General features: G+C 34.9%; 1 protein-coding gene across 1 annotated transcript in view; it reads right to left on the minus strand.

Annotated features, from left to right (window-relative positions):
* Window positions 1–20245, minus strand: part of LOC111383059 (DNA polymerase epsilon catalytic subunit A-like) — a 32867-nt gene that overhangs the window by 6133 nt on the left and 6489 nt on the right. Inside the window, exons 11-50 of the mRNA XM_023007120.1 lie at window positions 17837–18001; window positions 17359–17535; window positions 16456–16569; window positions 15644–15748; window positions 14667–14785; window positions 14441–14582; window positions 14263–14357; window positions 13997–14102; window positions 13834–13913; window positions 13562–13738; window positions 13276–13363; window positions 13105–13185; window positions 12848–12991; window positions 11444–11539; window positions 10833–11033; window positions 9832–9886; window positions 9604–9746; window positions 9059–9528; window positions 8362–8509; window positions 8040–8237; window positions 7854–7928; window positions 6082–6186; window positions 5105–5223; window positions 4879–5020; window positions 4701–4795; window positions 4435–4540; window positions 4272–4351; window positions 3894–4176; window positions 3714–3833; window positions 3543–3623; window positions 3286–3429; window positions 2803–2948; window positions 2317–2341; window positions 1882–1977; window positions 1251–1471; window positions 1052–1130; window positions 683–742; window positions 516–570; window positions 288–430; window positions 38–212 (exon numbers count right to left, since the gene is read on the minus strand). Of these exons, the coding sequence (XP_022862888.1) occupies window positions 38–212; window positions 288–430; window positions 516–570; window positions 683–742; window positions 1052–1130; window positions 1251–1471; window positions 1882–1977; window positions 2317–2341; window positions 2803–2948; window positions 3286–3429; window positions 3543–3623; window positions 3714–3833; window positions 3894–4176; window positions 4272–4351; window positions 4435–4540; window positions 4701–4795; window positions 4879–5020; window positions 5105–5223; window positions 6082–6186; window positions 7854–7928; window positions 8040–8237; window positions 8362–8509; window positions 9059–9528; window positions 9604–9746; window positions 9832–9886; window positions 10833–11033; window positions 11444–11539; window positions 12848–12991; window positions 13105–13185; window positions 13276–13363; window positions 13562–13738; window positions 13834–13913; window positions 13997–14102; window positions 14263–14357; window positions 14441–14582; window positions 14667–14785; window positions 15644–15748; window positions 16456–16569; window positions 17359–17535; window positions 17837–18001 (5254 nt within the window). The remainder of the gene's footprint in view (window positions 1–37; window positions 213–287; window positions 431–515; window positions 571–682; window positions 743–1051; window positions 1131–1250; window positions 1472–1881; window positions 1978–2316; window positions 2342–2802; window positions 2949–3285; window positions 3430–3542; window positions 3624–3713; window positions 3834–3893; window positions 4177–4271; window positions 4352–4434; window positions 4541–4700; window positions 4796–4878; window positions 5021–5104; window positions 5224–6081; window positions 6187–7853; window positions 7929–8039; window positions 8238–8361; window positions 8510–9058; window positions 9529–9603; window positions 9747–9831; window positions 9887–10832; window positions 11034–11443; window positions 11540–12847; window positions 12992–13104; window positions 13186–13275; window positions 13364–13561; window positions 13739–13833; window positions 13914–13996; window positions 14103–14262; window positions 14358–14440; window positions 14583–14666; window positions 14786–15643; window positions 15749–16455; window positions 16570–17358; window positions 17536–17836; window positions 18002–20245) is intronic.

The following is a 20245-nucleotide window of genomic DNA, read 5'->3' on the forward strand; positions in this document are numbered from 1 at the left end:
CTATTGCTCCTGAAGTCTTCCAAGTCTATGACATTACTCTCGCCTATTTTGTGATTAGTGGTATCAAGATCATTATTGGCACTCACTGCATCATCTCTTTTCTCCACACTGAAGATATCAACCAATTTTCGCTGCCGAAATTTGTCCTCCTTTTCACGAACCCTTTTATACAACCAATCAGGATGAACAACTCTTGGAACAGGATTTGCAATCTGATAAATAAACAATTGGTATTATAAACCAAAAGAAGTACTATTATAGTAAGCAGCATGGAAGAGTATCTCCACCTTTTGCATTGCAGCAGGAATAGTTATAATTTTCTGAATTGCTGAACTAAGCCGTTGTTTGTAGTATGACCAATCAATAATGGACCGGATCCCAATGTCTGATGAAATTTTGCACCACTTTTTCACATAGAACTTCATAATTTCTGAAAAAGCCTATACATATAAGCACTTCTTGTATGTTACAAATGCATGAAGAAAAATATGGAGAAAACTTGAAGAGAATTTTACCGGCATTGGTTTCAAAAATGGCAACTGGAACAGCGCGCTCACTTACTGGGGTTCCCTGCTCAATGTTACATTTAAATAGCCTAAGAATCCAAGAAACATCGGATTGCACAACTCAAGAACCATATAATTAACTAATGCCTAAGAGAGGAAGGTTGGCAACTATGAACAAATGACAATAGTTCATGTCCTAGGACATCGTCTGGCACATCCATCACTTCACTGGATATCTTCAATTAGATAAATAAAGCAAGAGAATATCCTTTAACATGTTGACTTCAAACTTTATGGAATGAACACTATTGTATTTATCTTCATATGATGGAGAAGCCAAATCTTAAACTATATAGGAGGCGAAATTTTAAAAAGGGCCCGGCAATGCATGGACACGAGCAAATTGGTCCAAAATGCTTAAGCCCTTCTTGCAAAGTAGTGGCCACTAAAGTTCGTAAGCCATTCAAACCAGCATTAATCAATTTGTTATAGAATGTAATATGTAAAGACCATCTCAGGTATGCATTTTTAGAAAATAGGCCAACCTCCTGTGATCTGTTTCTTTTTTGTTGTTTTGATATAATGTTGTCATTGTCACATTTTCCAATATAGTATTCAAAGGAGCTAATCATTCAAAGAAAAGTAATCATAAAACAGAAAACCTCTCAATTTTTATTTTAGCATGGGCCGTCATTTAATACTCCACTTTACTTCTTGACAAAAATAGAAAAATCTAACACTAACTGAACACAAGAGTTGCATACCTTGGGTTCACATGCAACTACATACTGGCAGTGCAATCCTTTGTCTTTTACCATTGCATCCCCGAGGAAATCAGCAAGACGCTTTGCTGTGGTCACTGCACATGACTTTTGTTCACCATAGTCTGCTAAGGACTTGCTCATTGTGCTTGATTCAGATATGTAGTCAAGCAACTCACTATCCGCTACATCTTTCCCTTGATTCTGAAATTATAATCAATTAGTCTCACTGATTATTAGATTGAACTCTCATGCAATTATGACGCGCTGTGCTGAGATAAAAGGAAAAATAAATTTTAAGTTGTGCAACTATGACCAATTTTAGAAATATATAAATAACTCGAGCTAAATTGAACGTCACTTTTCCCTCTCTTCCAGAAAATGTGAAATATTTACTAAACTAGTGGTTTTTTCATTTACTAACTGTTTGAACGGAAAGTCTATTCTAGTTCATAATACAAGAAAGAAAACCTCCTTTATATCTCATTTTTTTTCTATATTGATGGTAAGTATGAGAATATTTTGACAAGCAGAATCAATATTTCTTGTTGCGAGACTTTCCAGCCTGTTTCAATTAGGGAATATTAGAACTTATTATCAGCTCTATAACGTACATCAAGAAGATCAAGCCAACGGTTTGCAACAGAAGCAACGGCAGAATAGCATTCTTCTAAAGTTGACCCATGCAGAAACTTATCGAATAGTTCAGCCTGCAAAATGACATTCCAAGTTACTCATGAAGCAAAGCTACAAATCATTTATAAAAACTGAGAAAGTACATGATACCTGCACTATATGATAGCATCTATCTAAAAATTGAGAGAGAAAAATTTTATAGCAAAATAATACAAAGTCAAAAGATTTCTGCCAATGTAATTTTTTCTTGAAGCTTATTGGATAACTTAAAGTAAATGGGAAAAATAATAGAACAGCTAAAGGAGTAAAGTTCAAAGGAACAAGAATATAGCTGTATGCAAACTTGAATGGGACATATTTAAGCTAAACCACTAAATGCTCAAAAGGGAGCAAATGGTCCCATGATTTTGTACCTCAGTTCTAGCCTCTAGGTATATTCTAGAATTCATATATTATTAAGAGACACATGAGTATTATTAGCTTTTTAAAGATGTTTCTCCTGTGAATTTCTATTTAAGAATTCAAAGGAAAGGCGTAGACATTTCCACTGGTTATATATAGTGGTAATATGTAATAATAAAAAAAATAGCGCTTAGCGCAAATTAATATTTTCTCTTGGAATTCAACTTTAAATCAGATGGTAACAAATACTTATGGCTATGTTTTAACTTTATCTGTGCTGGAGATACCAACAAATTTAAGCATACTAAATCATTTATTTATACGCTTTGTTGAGCCAATTAATCTAACAAAATAACTTTCTAGAGAGAACCACGTGTATATTATTTAAATCTTATCTTTTACACACTCGTTGTGCAGAAGAGATTCTTTCTTTTTTATCAAAGCCTAAACGTGGACAATTTCATTAAATGTGTGGCAGCGGGACTTCAATCCAAGACCTTTGCCAACTCAGGTACCATCTTGTTTTGTGAAATCGAACATCTTTGGCATTTCTCTTCCATTTCTTAATCACCACATCAAGCATCAATAGCCTATGCTGAGATTCTTGCTTAATGATTATCCACCTTCCAAAAAATCTATCTAACTAGACTTTTCCATTTCTATAAGCAGGAGAAAGAAAAATGAAAATCATGCTCATTTCATTATATTTTTTCAACTTCTTCATACACCTCAATTATTGGGGGAAAAGCGTTTTTACGCAAATCTCTCGTTCTTTCAAGTGACTGAATATTCAACCTCGACGAATACTAGAAAAAAGTTGTCATTGTGAGGGCCACTATGCCACTATAATTTGGGTTTGCGGTAGAAATGGATGAATACGAGTAAATCAACCATTAGCTCTCAAGATGTGTGATGCGAGGAAAAATGAAATATTTATCACTTAAAGAAAACTACAGCATGGGCATACATAAAATATATACCTGGAAAACTTTGATGAGCTTTAGCTCGCCTCTACGCTTGATCTCAAAACCCTTCAGCTCTGCTAGTGTACCATCATCATTAAAAACTGCATAACGCTTCTTAATCAGAATTCCTTCTTCCTTGGAAGCAGGAAGAATCATAGCCTATACAGGAATAATAATCAAAATCAGTTTAAAATGACCAGTAAATCATAAATAATGGTCAACTAATAATTTAATTTAATTGTCATCTCGTGAGTGAAGTCTAGACGAATCACCTTATAGGGCCCATCCACCTCGAATTCAATTGAGCATTCACTATGTGTCACATAGGTCATATTGACCGGATCTTTTAGCGTCTAAAAGAATGGTATTGAGCAATTAGCATAATTTGCAAGAATTGTTCAGTAATATGTTTAAAGACAAACCAATGGAGTTTCATTGCTTACCTGGTACTGATCATTAGTATTGTTTATAGCCACATCTACATTAAGCATAACACAAGGATATGATATCGTCAACTTCTTCTTTGGGTCTCTGATACACATGATCCACAAAAGAGTTAGCACCTAAAAGAAAAGAACATTGAAAGAAGCCTGGTATGCTTACAACTTTTAGTGAATACAAACAGGTTTTGTAACCATCCCAAAATGACCTTGGATAAATGAAAGTATCAGGTAACTTGTGATAAAAAGATTCAAAAGCAACCATGTGAATCTACAAGTAAAGTCATACTTCGTCTTGAAAGTGAAGTTCTCTGGGAATGACCCCGGTAGGGCGCACCAGATACCATCAGTGTCTAATTCAAGTGGCCTTCCAATTCTTTCAACCAACAAGCGAGCGTTCTGAATAATTTTTGCTCCAGTGTACGTAACAACTCCTGCCATTTCCATTGAGTACCATCTTGCACCCCTGGAAAATTAAAATTTGACAAAACACATCAATAGCTCAATCACGATTCTTAAGACAGACGGGAAACTAAACCATAATGGGATCGAGAAATATACTTGCGCATGACATATCCATAGAAGGAGTTGAGAATACATTTGTGTGCTAGTTGCAATGAATCATAGAGCACCACCATGTCCTGGAAAAGTATGGTAATTGATGATGAGATCATTTCTATTTCAATGACAAGTTGATAGTATTCAATATGAGGGAAAGAGATACTTGAGCTTCCTGGATTTTGATAGAATTTCCACTTGACTTTGCTTCAGACAACTTTCCCTTCCAAACTTTGTTGAGCCCTTTGTATTCGTACCTTCTATCTCGAAAACTTTCGTCAAAAGAAAAGAGGAAAATGATTAGACAACATAAGTTCGTCAACATTAAATATTGACAAATAAAAATGTGCATGTTCCTTTTCAATAACAAGCTAGAAATTGTTGATCAAATACTGTCAAATAGAACAATGACTTAAAATCCAATATGCTTACCTGCGAACAGTATCAATATAGAATGAGTTTTCACGCATACAGATCCCCGCCTCTCGAAGTTCAGTGACTGGTTTGTTAAGTACTCTTTTATATGCCTGCAAAATGAAAGAAAACACTACTGTAAGAACTGTCAAAGGCGTGTATTATTATTTGAACTGAACATGACAGGTGAGAAAACCTTTTGGCAATATTTCTTAAGACGCTCTTTGAGCTTCATCTGTTGTTCTGCTTTAGGTAGGTCAAGGAAAGATTTTGCAAGTTGCCCAGTTATGCTATCAACAAGCTCAGACTCAAGTTGCCTCTTTAGATGATGGTAATCACTGATAAGATAATCGAGGGGGACAAATATAAGTATGCATGAGCAACAGTCACATGTTATAAAAACTAGAGAGATGAATGTAGACCTTCTCTTTGCCATGTACGTCTCTCCACGCCAAACCCATTCAAGCTTCCTTAGGCATTTTTTTCCTGGACGATTGAAGTCGCATGCAGTACATACTTCATCTGTAACTATTGATGGAGGCTGCAGATCACGATAAAGAATAAACTCAGTTTATTGAAAAAGAAGTCTAGAAATCTGTCTTTGACTGATAACTATAATTTCTTGTGGTGGCTTAATCGGAAAAATGACAACCAAAACAAACAAGTGATACCCAAAAACTAAGTTCATATTTGCCAAGAAAGTAGAACAGGTATAAAAGAAGAAAAGAGAAATGAACCAAAAAAATTAAGGGAAAAAAACTGTATTACTTTCATTATTTCATGTAAAAATACACAGATTAGGTTAGTAGTTTTATCAGTCTTGATTAAAAGGTTAAAAGGCAAGACTAAGTACAGTAGTTACAAGGCAGTACATTTCAAGCATAGTGTACCTAATTTCTGTCTCATAATTCAGATTCAGATATATAAAAAAGAGACATTATCGTGTACTACACACAGGAAGACTATTCTTAGATGAAGAAAATTCAAAACCTGGAAGCTTATAATGATTGCCTATTTAGAACTTCATGTAGACGTTTCACTTAAAGTGCAGTTTAGTTCTCTTTACTTTCTAACTACAATAGTTAATCATAATAGGAAAATAAAAAATGCAACAAAGTTCATCGCTTCAACGGGTTTTGGTTATTTGTATAGTGCATGTAACAAACAGCAACTTCTCCTTGTTTAATTTAATTTCTCAATTTGCTATTGGTCATTCCTTTGCTAGAATTGAACAGGTATAACAGTGCAGGAGCAGCAACAGGATCAGTTTAGATGACAGTCAATCATCAACAGACAATGCCCACATTTTTCTTCTCTTTTCAGTAGATGGCACAAAATTTGCAGAAGTATGAAACTTAATAGAAAGGATGCCCTAGATGAAGTCACCTCAGTTGCTTACCTGTAGCCTGTTTGTCAATATGATGTTTGGATACATTGCAGCAACATCAAGATGGTATATAAGAGGGAATTCTTCAAGTATAGGTTCATCTTTCAACCTCATAAGCTGCAAGTTGAAGGACAGAGTTAAAAGAAAGATTGCAGGTGATTTTGCATGTCTCACTGGATAATTTATGGATGCGATTTGGGATGCCTATATTATTTTTAAGATTGTATCTCGTGAAAAACCCCACACATGCACACACGAAATTGAGCTGAAACCAAACTCCAGTAAATAATAGTTTTATTGTTGAAGCATTGAAGCCAAAATTTAAAATGAATACATGTGACGCCTCTCTAACAAATTAAGCTTTTAGATGAGACGGTGAATATGATAGCATAGCCCAAAAGGCGCAAATAAGCAATCAATCTGTCTAAAAGCATGTTGGATAATTGTTTATAAACAGTTTAAATTAAAAATACAAAAAAAATTAATGGTGGATTCCTAGAAATATGTGGATAAAAATTGGATGTTCAAACATGCTAAAATTGCTGTAAGAGTAATAAGCAGTCATCCATTTGAAGGACCTCTACAACAGTCCATCAAAATTTGTTTCACTTTAGACATTTAAAATCCAATAGCAAATGGAGCTTTTTCAACAAAAATCAGAGCGTTGTCGCTATTAAGATGTAAGCTGAAGCTATAAGCAAGAACAATTCTTTATGTTGCAGAAATCTGAGACAAAATGAAGTTATAACTAAAACAAACTAATCCTTCTTCCCAATAATTTGGAGTTGCATGAATCATTTTTCTCCCCTTAGTTCAATTCATTGCTAGATCTACTAAAAGATTTTTTTGAATTACTTGATTTAAAATAATAAGTAGTTAGAGAGGACCACATGTATATTATCTAAATATTGTTTTCAACATGCACCCTCACATGTAGGCAGGGTTCATTTTTCCTATCAAAACCTGATGCACACACAATTCTGTTAAATGAAAGGACCTAAACTCGTGACATTTGCTTACCACGTAAAACCACTTAATCTAAAAGCTTAAGTTGTTAGAAAGGGTCACATGTATATCATTTAAAAACATTATCTTCAACAAGATCGAAAACAGAAATGTCCTTAGGAAACATTACAGGCTATGTCAGTAGCAGTTTGCAACCTTTTCTATTCATGATGATATCATAGTCACAAAACATGTCTGGGAGCATCAGAAAGGTTGCTTGAAAGTAGATGATAATCCCTTCCCTCTACTTGTTCATGATGCGAAAACGATGTATAAATTTTTCAAGTACTCAACATAAGTTCTACTTTCCACTATGAGGACTGATAATTAGATTTCATACCACAAGGAAACAAGTAGTGCCAGTGCACAGGTGCAATCCTTAAAGCATATAGGGTATAGATCAGGTTAGTGCACAGAAGTTGATTCCACATTTTCACGTTCCATGAGATTGCAAACGAGCAACAATAAACTGAGAAGAATCCACTTAGCACTCTCATATTACAATTTTTTGACGGTGAAAGAAAGATTCTGGTGTTATTGCAGCTTTTCCCATAATTATAAAGTGACTCCACCATGAGATGCATTTTGAGATCAAACTCTTGTAAATAGCATCGAATATCATGTTCCCTAGACAGAGAGATATAATTGTTTGACTTAAAAGTAGAAAAGTTTTAAGATAATGAAGACCTGCACTGCCTGAGCGTCTACAAGTTACCACCATTCAAATCACTCAAAGAACAAGAGTTCTACAATAAAAAGTGAATGGTGTTGTAATTCACCTCAACTTCAGGATCTGCAAGGTGAGCTGCTAATTTCTTGCTTTCGGACTTAAATTGGTCTTCATCAATTATAACCTTATAAAAAATACACGAACTAAAATAATTACTTTTGCACCTGAAAACACTTGCCTCCCCATGAATTGCCCAGAACTACTGGGTAACTTTTATTGAGATCCAATCATATACCTCAATCAAATTGTAGCTATGACGTCCATGGGGAAGAATCTTATTGACACACCTTCCAGGGAATTCTTCCGTCACAGGAGCTTTAGAATTGAGGTAAAATACTCTGGGGACAAGTATGGGAATTTTACACATGTTTCCGTCAATAACTGCCCAAGCAAAATAATGGCCATGCTGCGAACTGGGTACAATCTGGATAATCTGGCACAACAAGAAGACAAGGCTAGACACTCATTTAGGGATGGATATATATATATAGAACATAGAAATCAAAATATAAGAGGTAAAAGAAAATTGCTTTTAAACTGCTTGAGAACTTCATCACCTGCCAGTGGGAGCGCATAAGTGCTAAATCATGTCTCTCAAAATAGGAATTGACCCCTGTTTTTCCTTGAGGCTGTTTGTGATTGACAAAGCTACTACGCTTGTCAGCAACACCATTCATCAGATTAAATGTGCTTGAGTTGTCCAACCTGCCGAAGTCATGTATGTCATATCAACACCAGTCAAACAAAGTGCACAGCAATAATGATATACAATGCTATAATAGTCCATTAAAGAGGAAAATAAAGACTGAGGGGATTGTTATTGGAGAAGTAAAGAAAATATACAAAGAACCCCGTACGTTTATCAAGGATACAAGACCCGTGAAAAGGTTGGAGCCTCACTTGTCTCTCAGATAAGTTTCATCTTGGGAGTTGGTTCTCTATCTAAAAGACCGCTGCAGTTCAGAAGGGAGTTGTCTGGGAAAGCTCAGAACAGGAGGGAATTAGTGACGAGAATAGTTGATCAGCTTTACAAAGGACTTTGATTGAACAGGAATTGGCGATACCTCCAAAATTAAATAATGTATTGATTATCTGGATGGTCATTGATTTTAACTCTGAACACCTTAATTTTCTCTAAACCCAATGATATTAACATTGAGGAAACATGCAATGATGCAGAACTAATAGACACTCTGAGGGAAGCTGCAGCAATCGGACAACGACATCAGAAGTTGCAGTCAATAGAAAACATACCTTTGACGCTTCCTTTTCTCTCGAGTCTCTTTCCACTTTCTCTTCCTTAATTCAAGCCATCCTTCATAATCAACATTCCTGTCAATATTCTCTTTGATGAAAACAGTTTGTAGTGGTTGCTTTGAGGCCATACATCCATTTCCACCAAAATCAATTTGTTCTGGACTTTCTACTTGAAAACTTGTTTTGCTTCGACTCATTTCATTGTTGATTCCATAGGCATGAACAATAGGTCGAGGCCTGACAAGAGAAGTTTTTCTATTGCTCCTGAAGTCTTCCAAGTCTATGACATTACTCTCGCCTATTTTGTGATTAGTGGTATCAAGATCATTATTGGCACTTACTGCATCATCTCTTTTCTCCACACTGAAGATATCAACCAATTTTCGCTGGCGAAATTTGTCCTCCTTTTCACGAACCCTTTTATACAACCAATCAGGATGAACAACTCTTGGAACAGGATTCGCAATCTGATAAATAAACAATTGGTATTATAAACCAAAAGAAGTACTATTATAGTAAGCAGCATGGAAGAGTATCTCCACCTTTTGCATTGCAGCAGGAATAGTTATAATTTTCTGAATTGCTGAACTAAGCCGTTGTTTGTAGTATGACCAATCAATAATGGACCGGATCCCAATGTCTGATGAAATTTTGCACCACTTTTTCACATAGAACTTCATAATTTCTGAAAAAGCCTATACATATAAGCACTTCTTGTATGTTACAAATGCATGAAGAAAAATATGGAGAAAACTTGAAGAGAATTTTACCGGCATTGGTTTCAAAAATGGCAACTGGAACAGCGCGCTCACTTACTGGGGTTCCCTGCTCAATGTTACATTTAAATAGCCTAAGAATCCAAGAAACATCGGATTGCACAACTCAAGAACCATATAATTAACTAATGCCTAAGAGAGGAAGGTTGGCAACTATGAACAAATGACAATAGTTCATGTCCTAGGACATCGTCTGGCACATCCATCACTTCACTGGATATCTTCAATTAGATAAATAAAGCAAGAGAATATCCTTTAACATGTTGACTTCAAACTTTATGGAATGAACACTATTGTATTTATCTTCATATGATGGAGAAGCCAAATCTTAAACTATATAGGAGGCGACATTTTAAAAAGGGCCCGGCAATGCATGGACACGAGCAAATTGGTCCAAAATGCTTAAGCCCTTCTTGCAAAGTAGTGGCCACTAAAGTTCGTAAGCCATTCAAACCAGCATTAATCAATTTGTTATAGAATGTAATATGTAAAGACCATCTCAGGTATGCATTTTTAGAAAATAGGCCAACCTCCTGTGATCTTTTTCTTTTTTGTTGTTTTGATATAATGTTGTCATTGTCACATTTTCCAATATAGTATTCAAAGGAGCTAATCATTCAAAGAAAAGTAATCATAAAACAGAAAACCTCTCAATTTTTATTTTCGCATGGGCCGTCATTTAATACTCCACTTTACTTCTTGACAAAAATAGAAAAATCTAACACTAAGAGTGTGTTTGATTGACATGGAAAATATTACCTAGAAAAGAAAATATTTTCCATCTTTTGTGGAAAATAAAAACCACCTCTATCCAAGGAAAATATTTTCCTTAAAAACAAGGAAAATTAGGCATATTTTCAAAAGTTGGAAAATGTTTTCCATGGAAAAAAATAGCAATCAAACACTCCAAGTGAAAATTTGGATGGAAAACCAATATTTTCCATGGAAAATTAATGTAATCAAACACACCCTAACTGAACACAAGAGTTGCATACCTTGGGTTCACATGCAACTACATACTGGCAGTGCAATCCTTTGTCTTTTACCATTGCATCCCCGAGGAAATCAGCAAGACGCTTTGCTGTGGTCACTGCACATGACTTTTGTTCACCATAGTCTGCTAAGGACTTGCTCATTGTGCTTGATTCAGATATGTAGTCAAGCAACTCACTATCCGCTACATCTTTCCCTTGATTCTGAAATTATAATCAATTAGTCTCACTGATTATTAGATTGAACTCTCATGCAATAATGACGCGCTGTGCTGAGATAAAAGGAAAAATAAATTTTAAGTTGTGCAACTATGACCAATTTTAGAAACATATAAATAACTCGAGCTAAATTGAACGTCACTTTTCCCTCTCTTCCAGAAAATGTGAAATATTTACTAAACTAGTGGTTTTTTCATTTACTAACTGTTTGAACGGAAAGTCTATTCTAGTTCATAATACAAGAAAGAAAACCTCCTTTATATCTCATTTTTTTTCTATATTGATGGCAAGTATGAGAATATTTTGACAAGCAGAATCAATATTTCTTGTTGCGAGACTTTCCAGCCTGTTTCAATTAGGGAACATTAGAACTTATTATCAGCTCTATAACGTACATCAAGAAGATCAAGCCAACGGTTTGCAACAGAAGCAACAGCAGAATAGCATTCTTCTAAAGTTGACCCATGCAGAAACTTATCGAATAGTTCAGCCTGCAAAATGACATTCCAAGTTACTCATGAAGCAAAGCTACAAATCATTTATAAAAACTGAGAAAGTACATGATACCTGCACTATATGATAGCATCTATCTAAAAATTGAGAGAGAAAATTTTTTATAGCAAAATAATACAAAGTCAAAGGATTTCTGCCAATGTAATTTTTTCTTGAAGCTTATTGGATAACTTAAAGTAAATGGGAAAAATAATAGAACAGCTAAAGGAGTAAAGTTCAAAGGAACAAGAATATAGCTGTATGCAAACTTGAATGGGACATATTTAAGCTAAACCACTAAATGCTCAAAAGGGAGCAAATGGTCCCATGTTTTGTACCTCAGTTCTAGCCTCTAGGTATATTCTAGAATTCATATATTATCAAGAGACACATGAGTATTATTAGCTTTTTAAAGATGTTTCTCCTGTGAATTTCTATTTAAGAATTCAAAGGAAAGGCGTAGACATTTCCACTGGTTATATATAGTGGTAATATGTAATAATAAAAAAAATAGCGCTTAGCGCAAATTAATATTTTCTCTTGGAATTCAACTTTAAATCAGATGGTAACAAATACTTATGGCTATGTTTTAACTTTATCTGTGCTGGAGATACCAACAAATTTAAGCATACTAAATCATTTATTTATACGCTTTGTTGAGCCAATTAATCTAACAAAATAACTTTCTAGAGAGAACCACGTGTATATTATTTAAATCTTATCTTTTACACACTCGTTGTGCAGAAGAGATTCTTTCTTTTTTATCAAAGCCTAAACGTGGACAATTTCATTAAATGTGTGGCAGCGGGACTTCAATCCAAGACCTTTGCCAACTCAGGTACCATCTTGTTTTGTGAAATCGAACATCTTTGGCATTTCTCTTCCATTTCTTAATCACCACATCAAGCATCAATAGCCTATGCTGAGATTCTTGCTTAATGATTATCCACCTTCCAAAAAATCTATTTAACTAGACTTTTCCATTTCTATAAGCAGGAGAAAGAAAAATGAAAATCATGCTCATTTCATTATATTTTTTCAACTTCTTCATACACCTCAATTATTGGGGGAAAAGCGTTTTTATGCAAATCTCTCGTTCTTTCAAGTGACTGAATATTCAACCTCGACGAATACTAGAAAAAAGTTGTCATTGTGAGGGCCACTATGCCACTATAAATTGGGTTTGCGGTAGAAATGGATGAATACGAGTAAATCAACCATTAGCTCTCAAGATGTGTGATGCGAGGAAAAATGAAATATTTATCACTTAAAGAAAACTACAGCATGGGCACACATAAAATATATACCTGGAAAACTTTGATGAGCTTTAGCTCGCCTCTACGCTTGATCTCAAAACCCTTCAGCTCTGCTAGTGTACCATCATCATTAAAAACTGCATAACGCTTCTTAATCAGAATTCCTTCTTCCTTGGAAGCAGGAAGAATCATAGCCTATACAGGAATAATAATCAAAATCAGTTTAAAATGACCAGTAAATCATAAATAATGGTCAACTAATAATTTAATTTAATTGTCATCTCGTGAGTGAAGTCTAGACGAATCACCTTATAGGGCCCATCCACCTCGAATTCAATTGAGCATTCACTATGTGTCACATAGGTCATATTGACCGGATCTTTTAGCGTCTAAAAGAATGGTATTGAGCAATTAGCATAATTTGCAAGAATTGTTCAGTAATATGTTTAAAGACAAACCAATGGAGTTTCATTGCTTACCTGGTACTGATCATTAGTATTGTTTATAGCCACATCTACATTAAGCATAACACAAGGATATGATATCGTCAACTTCTTCTTTGGGTCTCTGATACACATGATCCACAAAAGAGTTAGCACCTAAAAGAAAAGAACATTGAAAGAAGCCTGGTATGCTTACAACTTTTAGTGAATACAAACAGGTTTTGTAACCATCCCAAAATGACCTTGGATAAATGAAAGTATCAGGTAACTTGTGATAAAAAGATTCAAAAGCAACCATGTGAATCTACAAGTAAAGTCATACTTCGTCTTGAAAGTGAAGTTCTCTGGGAATGACCCCGGTAGGGCGCACCAGATACCATCAGTGTCTAATTCAAGTGGCCTTCCAATTCTTTCAACCAACAAGCGAGCGTTCTGAATAATTTTTGCTCCAGTGTACGTAACAACTCCTGCCATTTCCATTGAGTACCATCTTGCACCCCTGGAAAATTAAAATTTGACAAAACACATCAATAGCTCAATCACGATTCTTAAGACAGACGGGAAACTAAACCATAATGGGATCGAGAAATATACTTGCGCATGACATATCCATAGAAGGAGTTGAGAATACATTTGTGTGCTAGTTGCAATGAATCATAGAGCACCACCATGTCCTGGAAAAGTATGGTAATTGATGATGAGATCATTTCTATTTCAATGACAAGTTGATAGTATTCAATATGAGGGAAAGAGATACTTGAGCTTCCTGGATTTTGATAGAATTTCCACTTGACTTTGCTTCAGACAACTTTCCCTTCCAAACTTTGTTGAGCCCTTTGTATTCGTACCTTCTATCTCGAAAACTTTCGTCAAAAGAAAAGAGGAAAATGATTAGAAAACATAAGTTCGTCAACATTAAATATTGACAAATAAAAATGTGCATGTTCCTTTTCAATAACAAGCTAGAAATTGTTGATCATATACTGTCAAATAGAACAATGACTTAAAATCCAATATGCTTACCTGCGAACAGTATCAATATAGAATGAGTTTTCACGCATACAGATCCCCGCCTCTCGAAGTTCAGTGACTGGTTTGTTAAGTACTCTTTTATATGCCTGCAAAATGAAAGAAAACACTACTGTAAGAACTGTCAAAGGCGTGTATTATTATTTGAACTGAACATGACAGGTGAGAAAACCTTTTGGCAATATTTCTTAAGACGCTCTTTGAGCTTCATCTGTTGTTCTGCTTTAGGTAGGTCAAGGAAAGATTTTGCAAGTTGCCCAGTTATGCTATCAACAAGCTCAGACTCAAGTTGCCTCTTTAGATGATGGTAATCACTGATAAGATAATCGAGGGGGACAAATATAAGTATGCATGAGCAACAGTCACATGTTATAAAAACTAGAGAGATGAATGTAGACCTTCTCTTTGCCATGTACGTCTCTCCACGCCAAACCCATTCAAGCTTCCTTAGGCATTTTTTTCCAGGACGATTGAAGTCGCATGCAGTACATACTTCATCTGTAACTATTGATGGAGGCTGCAGATCACGATAAAGAATAAACTTAGTTTATTGAAAAAGAAGTCTAGAAATCTGTCTTTGAATGATAACTATAATTTCTTGTGGTGGCTTAATCGGAAAAATGACAACCAAAACAAACAAGTGATACCCAAAAACTAAGTTCATATTTGCCAAGAAAGTAGAACAGGTATAAAAGAAGAAAAGAGAAATGAACCAAAAAAATTAAGGGAAAAAAACTGTATTACTTTCATTATTTCATGTAAAAATACACAGATTAGGTTAGTAGTTTTATCAGTCTTGATTAAAAGGTTAAAAGGCAAGACTAAGTACAGTAGTTACAAGGCAGTACATTTCAAGCATAGTGTACCTAATTTCTGTCTCATAATTCAGATTCAGATATATAAAAAAGAGACATTATCGTGTACTACACACAGGAAGACTATTCTTAGATGAAGAAAATTCAAAACCTGGAAGCTTATAATGATTGCCTATTTAGAACTTCATGTAGACGTTTCACTTAAAGTGCAGTTTAGTTCTCTTTACTTTCTAACTACAATAGTTAATCATAATAGGAAAATAAAAAATGCAACAAAGTTCATCGCTTCAACGGGTTTTGGTTATTTGTATTGTGCATGTAACAAACAGCAACTTCTCCTTGTTTAATTTAATTTCTCAATTTGCCATTGGTCATTCCTTTGCTAGAATTGAACAGGTATAACAGTGCAGGAGCAGCAACAGGATCAGTTTAGATGACAGTCAATCATCAACAGACAATGCCCACATTTTTCTTCTCTTTTCAGTAGATGGCACAAAATTTGCAGAAGTATGAAACTTAATAGAAAGGATGCCCTAGATGAAGTCACCTCAGTTGCTTACCTGTAGCCTGTTTGTCAATATGATGTTTGGATACATTGCAGCAACATCAAGATGGTATATAAGAGGGAATTCTTCAAGTATAGGTTCATCTTTCAACCTCATAAGCTGCAAGTTGAAGGACAGAGTTAAAAGAAAGATTGCAGGTGATTTTGCATGTCTCACTGGATAATTTATGGATGCGATTTGGGGTGCCTATATTATTTTTAAGATTGTATCTCGTGAAAAACCCCACACATGCACACACGAAATTGAGCTGAAACCAAACTCCAGTAAATAATAGTTTTATTGTTGAAGCATTGAAGCCAAAATTTAAAATGAATACATGTGACGCCTCTCTAACAAATTAAGCTTTTAGATGAGACGGTGAATATGATAGCATAGCCCAAAAGGCGCAAATAAGCAATCAATCTGTCTAAAAGCATGTTGGATAATTGTTTATAAACAGTTTAAATTAAAAATACAAAAAAAATTAATGGTGGATTCCTAGAAATATGTGGATAAAAATTGGATGTTCAAACATGAGCCAAGCATAGGCTAAAACTCAACCATGCAAGGCGTCTAAGATTGGCATTCTCTAATGAGTCACTATAACAAGGTAAACCTTTTAAGACGGACTTCCAAGACTATTTATAATTGTAGAATTGACATTTATCATATCATTTATGATAACAAACAAAACAAAGTGGTTAATATTGGAGTGATAGAAAATTAATTTTAAAGAGGAAACTGAGGAAAATATTTCCAGATTTGTATATCTTCCATTTATTTATAGGAAAAAGAAACCAGGCTTCAAAAACAGAAAGAACCAGCACCTTTTCCATGATAGCATTCTTCACTTCTTCATAATTTAAAACTGATTCCAAGTCCAACTTTCCCTCTACTCTAATAGCATATTGCAGGTCGCGGTCAAGATTGTTGATCAGTTGCTGTAAAAATATTACATTGCAACCATTAGTCAAACTAACACAAGGAAGGAAAGTCTTGCTGATAGTCTATCAAGGCAAGTGTAACAAGGCATTCACAAGAAGCTGACGATATAGTGAATTAATCAAAATTCAAAAATATTTTGGCTGGTAAAGACAAAAAGAATAAGCGTCACAAGGTGAATTATAATTTGTATCATAGAAATAGCTCTTAACATAGCAGAGTGGAAAATGAAAGACTACACAACCACCCAAACTTATGTACAAGGAAGGGGCCTGTTGGTGTAGTTGCTTTAATCTTTTCAACAACTTATATAGCAGGCACCATACTCCAGCACAACTATAAGATTACAGGACATGTGGCCATAATGATTAATGAGCAAAATACAGACATAAAATATTAAGGAACAGTAGAGTATGCTAGAGAGACTGATGTTATTAAAAGCAGAGAGTTTCCAGAGTACAAGAAAGAAATAAAAGATGTCTAATTAAGAGTTTCTATTTTTAAATGAATTTGTGAATCCAAATCTTTTGATTACAGGACATATAAAATTTTAGTACGCTAAGGAATACCCACATTCCATCACTCAGGATAACAATGAATAATATTCTTTTATAATTCTAATAAATAACCATGTAGCTTGCTCTGGTCACATTATACACCAGATATGTATAGGAAAATGATGTCATTTCCAATCTCCAAAAAATTTCATTGCATTTTCACTTGGATACGCTTCGACCAAAATGAAGTTCAACTGATAACTGTAAATGTAAAGGGGACGAGATAGCAACCTCATAAGCGGATGGATCAAGTTTAAAACTAGTTGGAAGATCAGATCTAAAAACACCACTTTCGAGACATTCCACGTGACCACCAATGTATGTCTCACTCTCAAGGAGTTGATTGTTGTAGAACTTCTCTGGATCAGATTGGTGCTTGTTAGGACAGATAACATTTGCTTTATATGCCTGCAAGCATTATGAAACCGAACTTGAATAAGGATTCAGTCGACATGGTAAATCTTTTCATTTCTTCCTTTTTGAGAGAGTGTGTGAGTGGGGGGGGGGGGGTGAGAAGGTGGGAGTACATTGAGATAAAGACGCCAAAAGCAATGAGTCAGGGTACTTAACCAGTACATGAGAAGGAAAAGTAGAATAATCATAAAATTATCAAGGGAAGGAAAAAAAGTCGTGGGAACTTAAAATTTTGACAATGCAGTTAAAAGACTTTACACACGGGCTTAAAGAATATAAGACTTTAGGTACACACCTGGACCATAAGAAGCATTTCGCAGAGAGTCCCACTTCCTTTTCGTAAAACCTCATCTGGTGGCATCGGAATTATGGTAGCAAGCGAGAAAATGAAGGGGTGTACATATGTCATATACAAGTAATAAGTTGCGACAGCATCCGAAACAGAATAGGATGCCATCATCTGCAAATTCAAATCAAAGGGAAAAAAAATGAGTTTATTCCAGGCAACTCACGAAAGACAATTCTCAAAAGTATGGGGATCAAATTAAAACAACAAAAGGTTGAACATATCCCCTCGCATGTATATCATTTATATTCTATTTCAACATATCCCCTCACATGTAGGCGAGATTGACTTTTATTTTTCCATCAAAGCCTAACGTGTGCACAATTTTATTAAATGGGTGGAGGCAAGACTTGGATTTGTTCTAATACCATGTTGAATCACTTGATCTAAAAATTTAAGCTTTTTTATTGGATCATATATATAACATTTAAATTTTGTCTTCGATGCCTAATTTAGACATGCAAGTAATCCCATCACAAGGCAGTTTGGAAAGCACGAGCTTTGATTTGACTACTGTTAGTCAAAGATACTACTTCTAAGGAAGGGGCTCATAAAACTTCCTCTCCCTTTGATGTCAGTGGAATATAAAGAAAGTTTGAATATAAGAAAAGTTACCATATTTAATTGGTTACCATTAATGAATATTGTACTTGATAGTTATCATATTTAATTGTTATTTTAATTCTATATCATGAGAGAACATTTCACATTGAGAGGCATCGAATCTTATCAAGTATCATTGAGTATATCTAACATGGTATTGAAACAAGTTCTTTAGAATTTTCTCTCGTTTTCGTGGTTGGGTTTTCTCATGGCTGGAGGAGCTTTTGCTCCCCTCGTCCAGTCTTCTTGGTAGGGTTAGTTTGGGTTGTTTTTTAGTATGTTGGTCTTATTATTGGGCTAAAGTATTTGAGCTAATTATTGGCTTATAGTAAGTGTAATGTTCTCGGTTTGGGCCACTTCATTAGTGCATTGGACAGATTATTGGGCTATAGAATGTGGGCTGATTATTAGGTTGAGGTATTGTTGGGCTACTTTATTTGAAATTTTAGGAGATTTGTGACAAAGGCTGAACATTGAGCTACATAATTCTGCTGATTATTGAATTTGTTTGGCGATTGCATAATTCTAGGATATTTTTCTCTAATAAATTTGACTTTGAATCCAAAATCAACAGGTGCGAATGGTAGGGAAGATATTGGAAGTTGTCTTAAGAAGGGTATGGATACCAAATGGATTTTCTTGGTAGTAGTGAAATATTTTTTGCTGTGGTTTTGGCTTTTGGATGATGAGCTAGAATTTTGGATTTTCAAAGGAGGATCACACTTGGGTGCTTCTGGATTCTCAGAGGAGGATCACACCTGAGTTTTTGATGTAGGCTGTTCAATGGGATTTCTTCCAACTGCAACATCTTGACCAGTGATATATTACTAAATTTTTGGCCGATGCATTAACCGTTAAAACTTTTTTTGGAACATGAATTATGTATTTGACTGAGTTCTCCCGACTAATATAGCTCATTGTGTGTGGTTGGCACATTTCGTGAATTTCTTTAGAAAATTATTCTTAGGGTGTTTGCTCTCTGGAGTGGCTTTGGAGTGTTGGAGTGGTTTTTGGCTATTTCTGCACTATTTGTTGTTCTTGGGTCTCTCGTCATCACTAATTTTCAAAGATGGTTGCTGTGATTTGGGTCTCTTCTTCGTGGGCACAAACATTATCACCGCCACCACTTCAAGATTGCAAAAAGCATCAATTTAAGGGGACATGTCAGTAGAATGTAAGGAAAGTTAAAACATAAGGACAGCTAATATATTTAATAGGTTACCATTAATGAATATTGTAATTGATAGTAACCATATTTAGTTGAAATTTTGGTTCTACATAATGAGAGAACCTCTCACATTGAGAGACATCGAATCTTATTGAGTATCATTGAGTATATTTGACATTTGACACACCAAACATAAGAATCTTATATAAGATTAAAAAAAAAAAAAAAAAGCTTCTACTTGTATAGAGCTTATTTAATTTAAAATACACTTTATTCTTCTGTCTGCTACTTGCATTCAAAAACTAAATAGTAAGATTGATAAAAGTAATCCATTCCAAACCGCCTAGCCCTCAACCTATCAACTCTTAATGGAACATAAATAATTAAAAAATATATGCTGGCCATCTATGTGAGATCTGATCCATCACATCATCCTACTCCACCAGGTGCCGGACTTTTTGTCATTATAATATTTTCGAGATTACTGATCCTTCGAACTTCACATCATCAATTATGATCTCTAACGGTTCGGCAAAATGCAATTATTTTCCCAAATCTATAATTCTAAGATATCATACCTGGGGCCT

This window comes from Olea europaea, unplaced genomic scaffold (genome assembly GCF_002742605.1).
Source record: "Olea europaea var. sylvestris unplaced genomic scaffold, O_europaea_v1 scaffold261, whole genome shotgun sequence".
NCBI classification, from domain to species: domain Eukaryota; kingdom Viridiplantae; phylum Streptophyta; class Magnoliopsida; order Lamiales; family Oleaceae; genus Olea; species Olea europaea.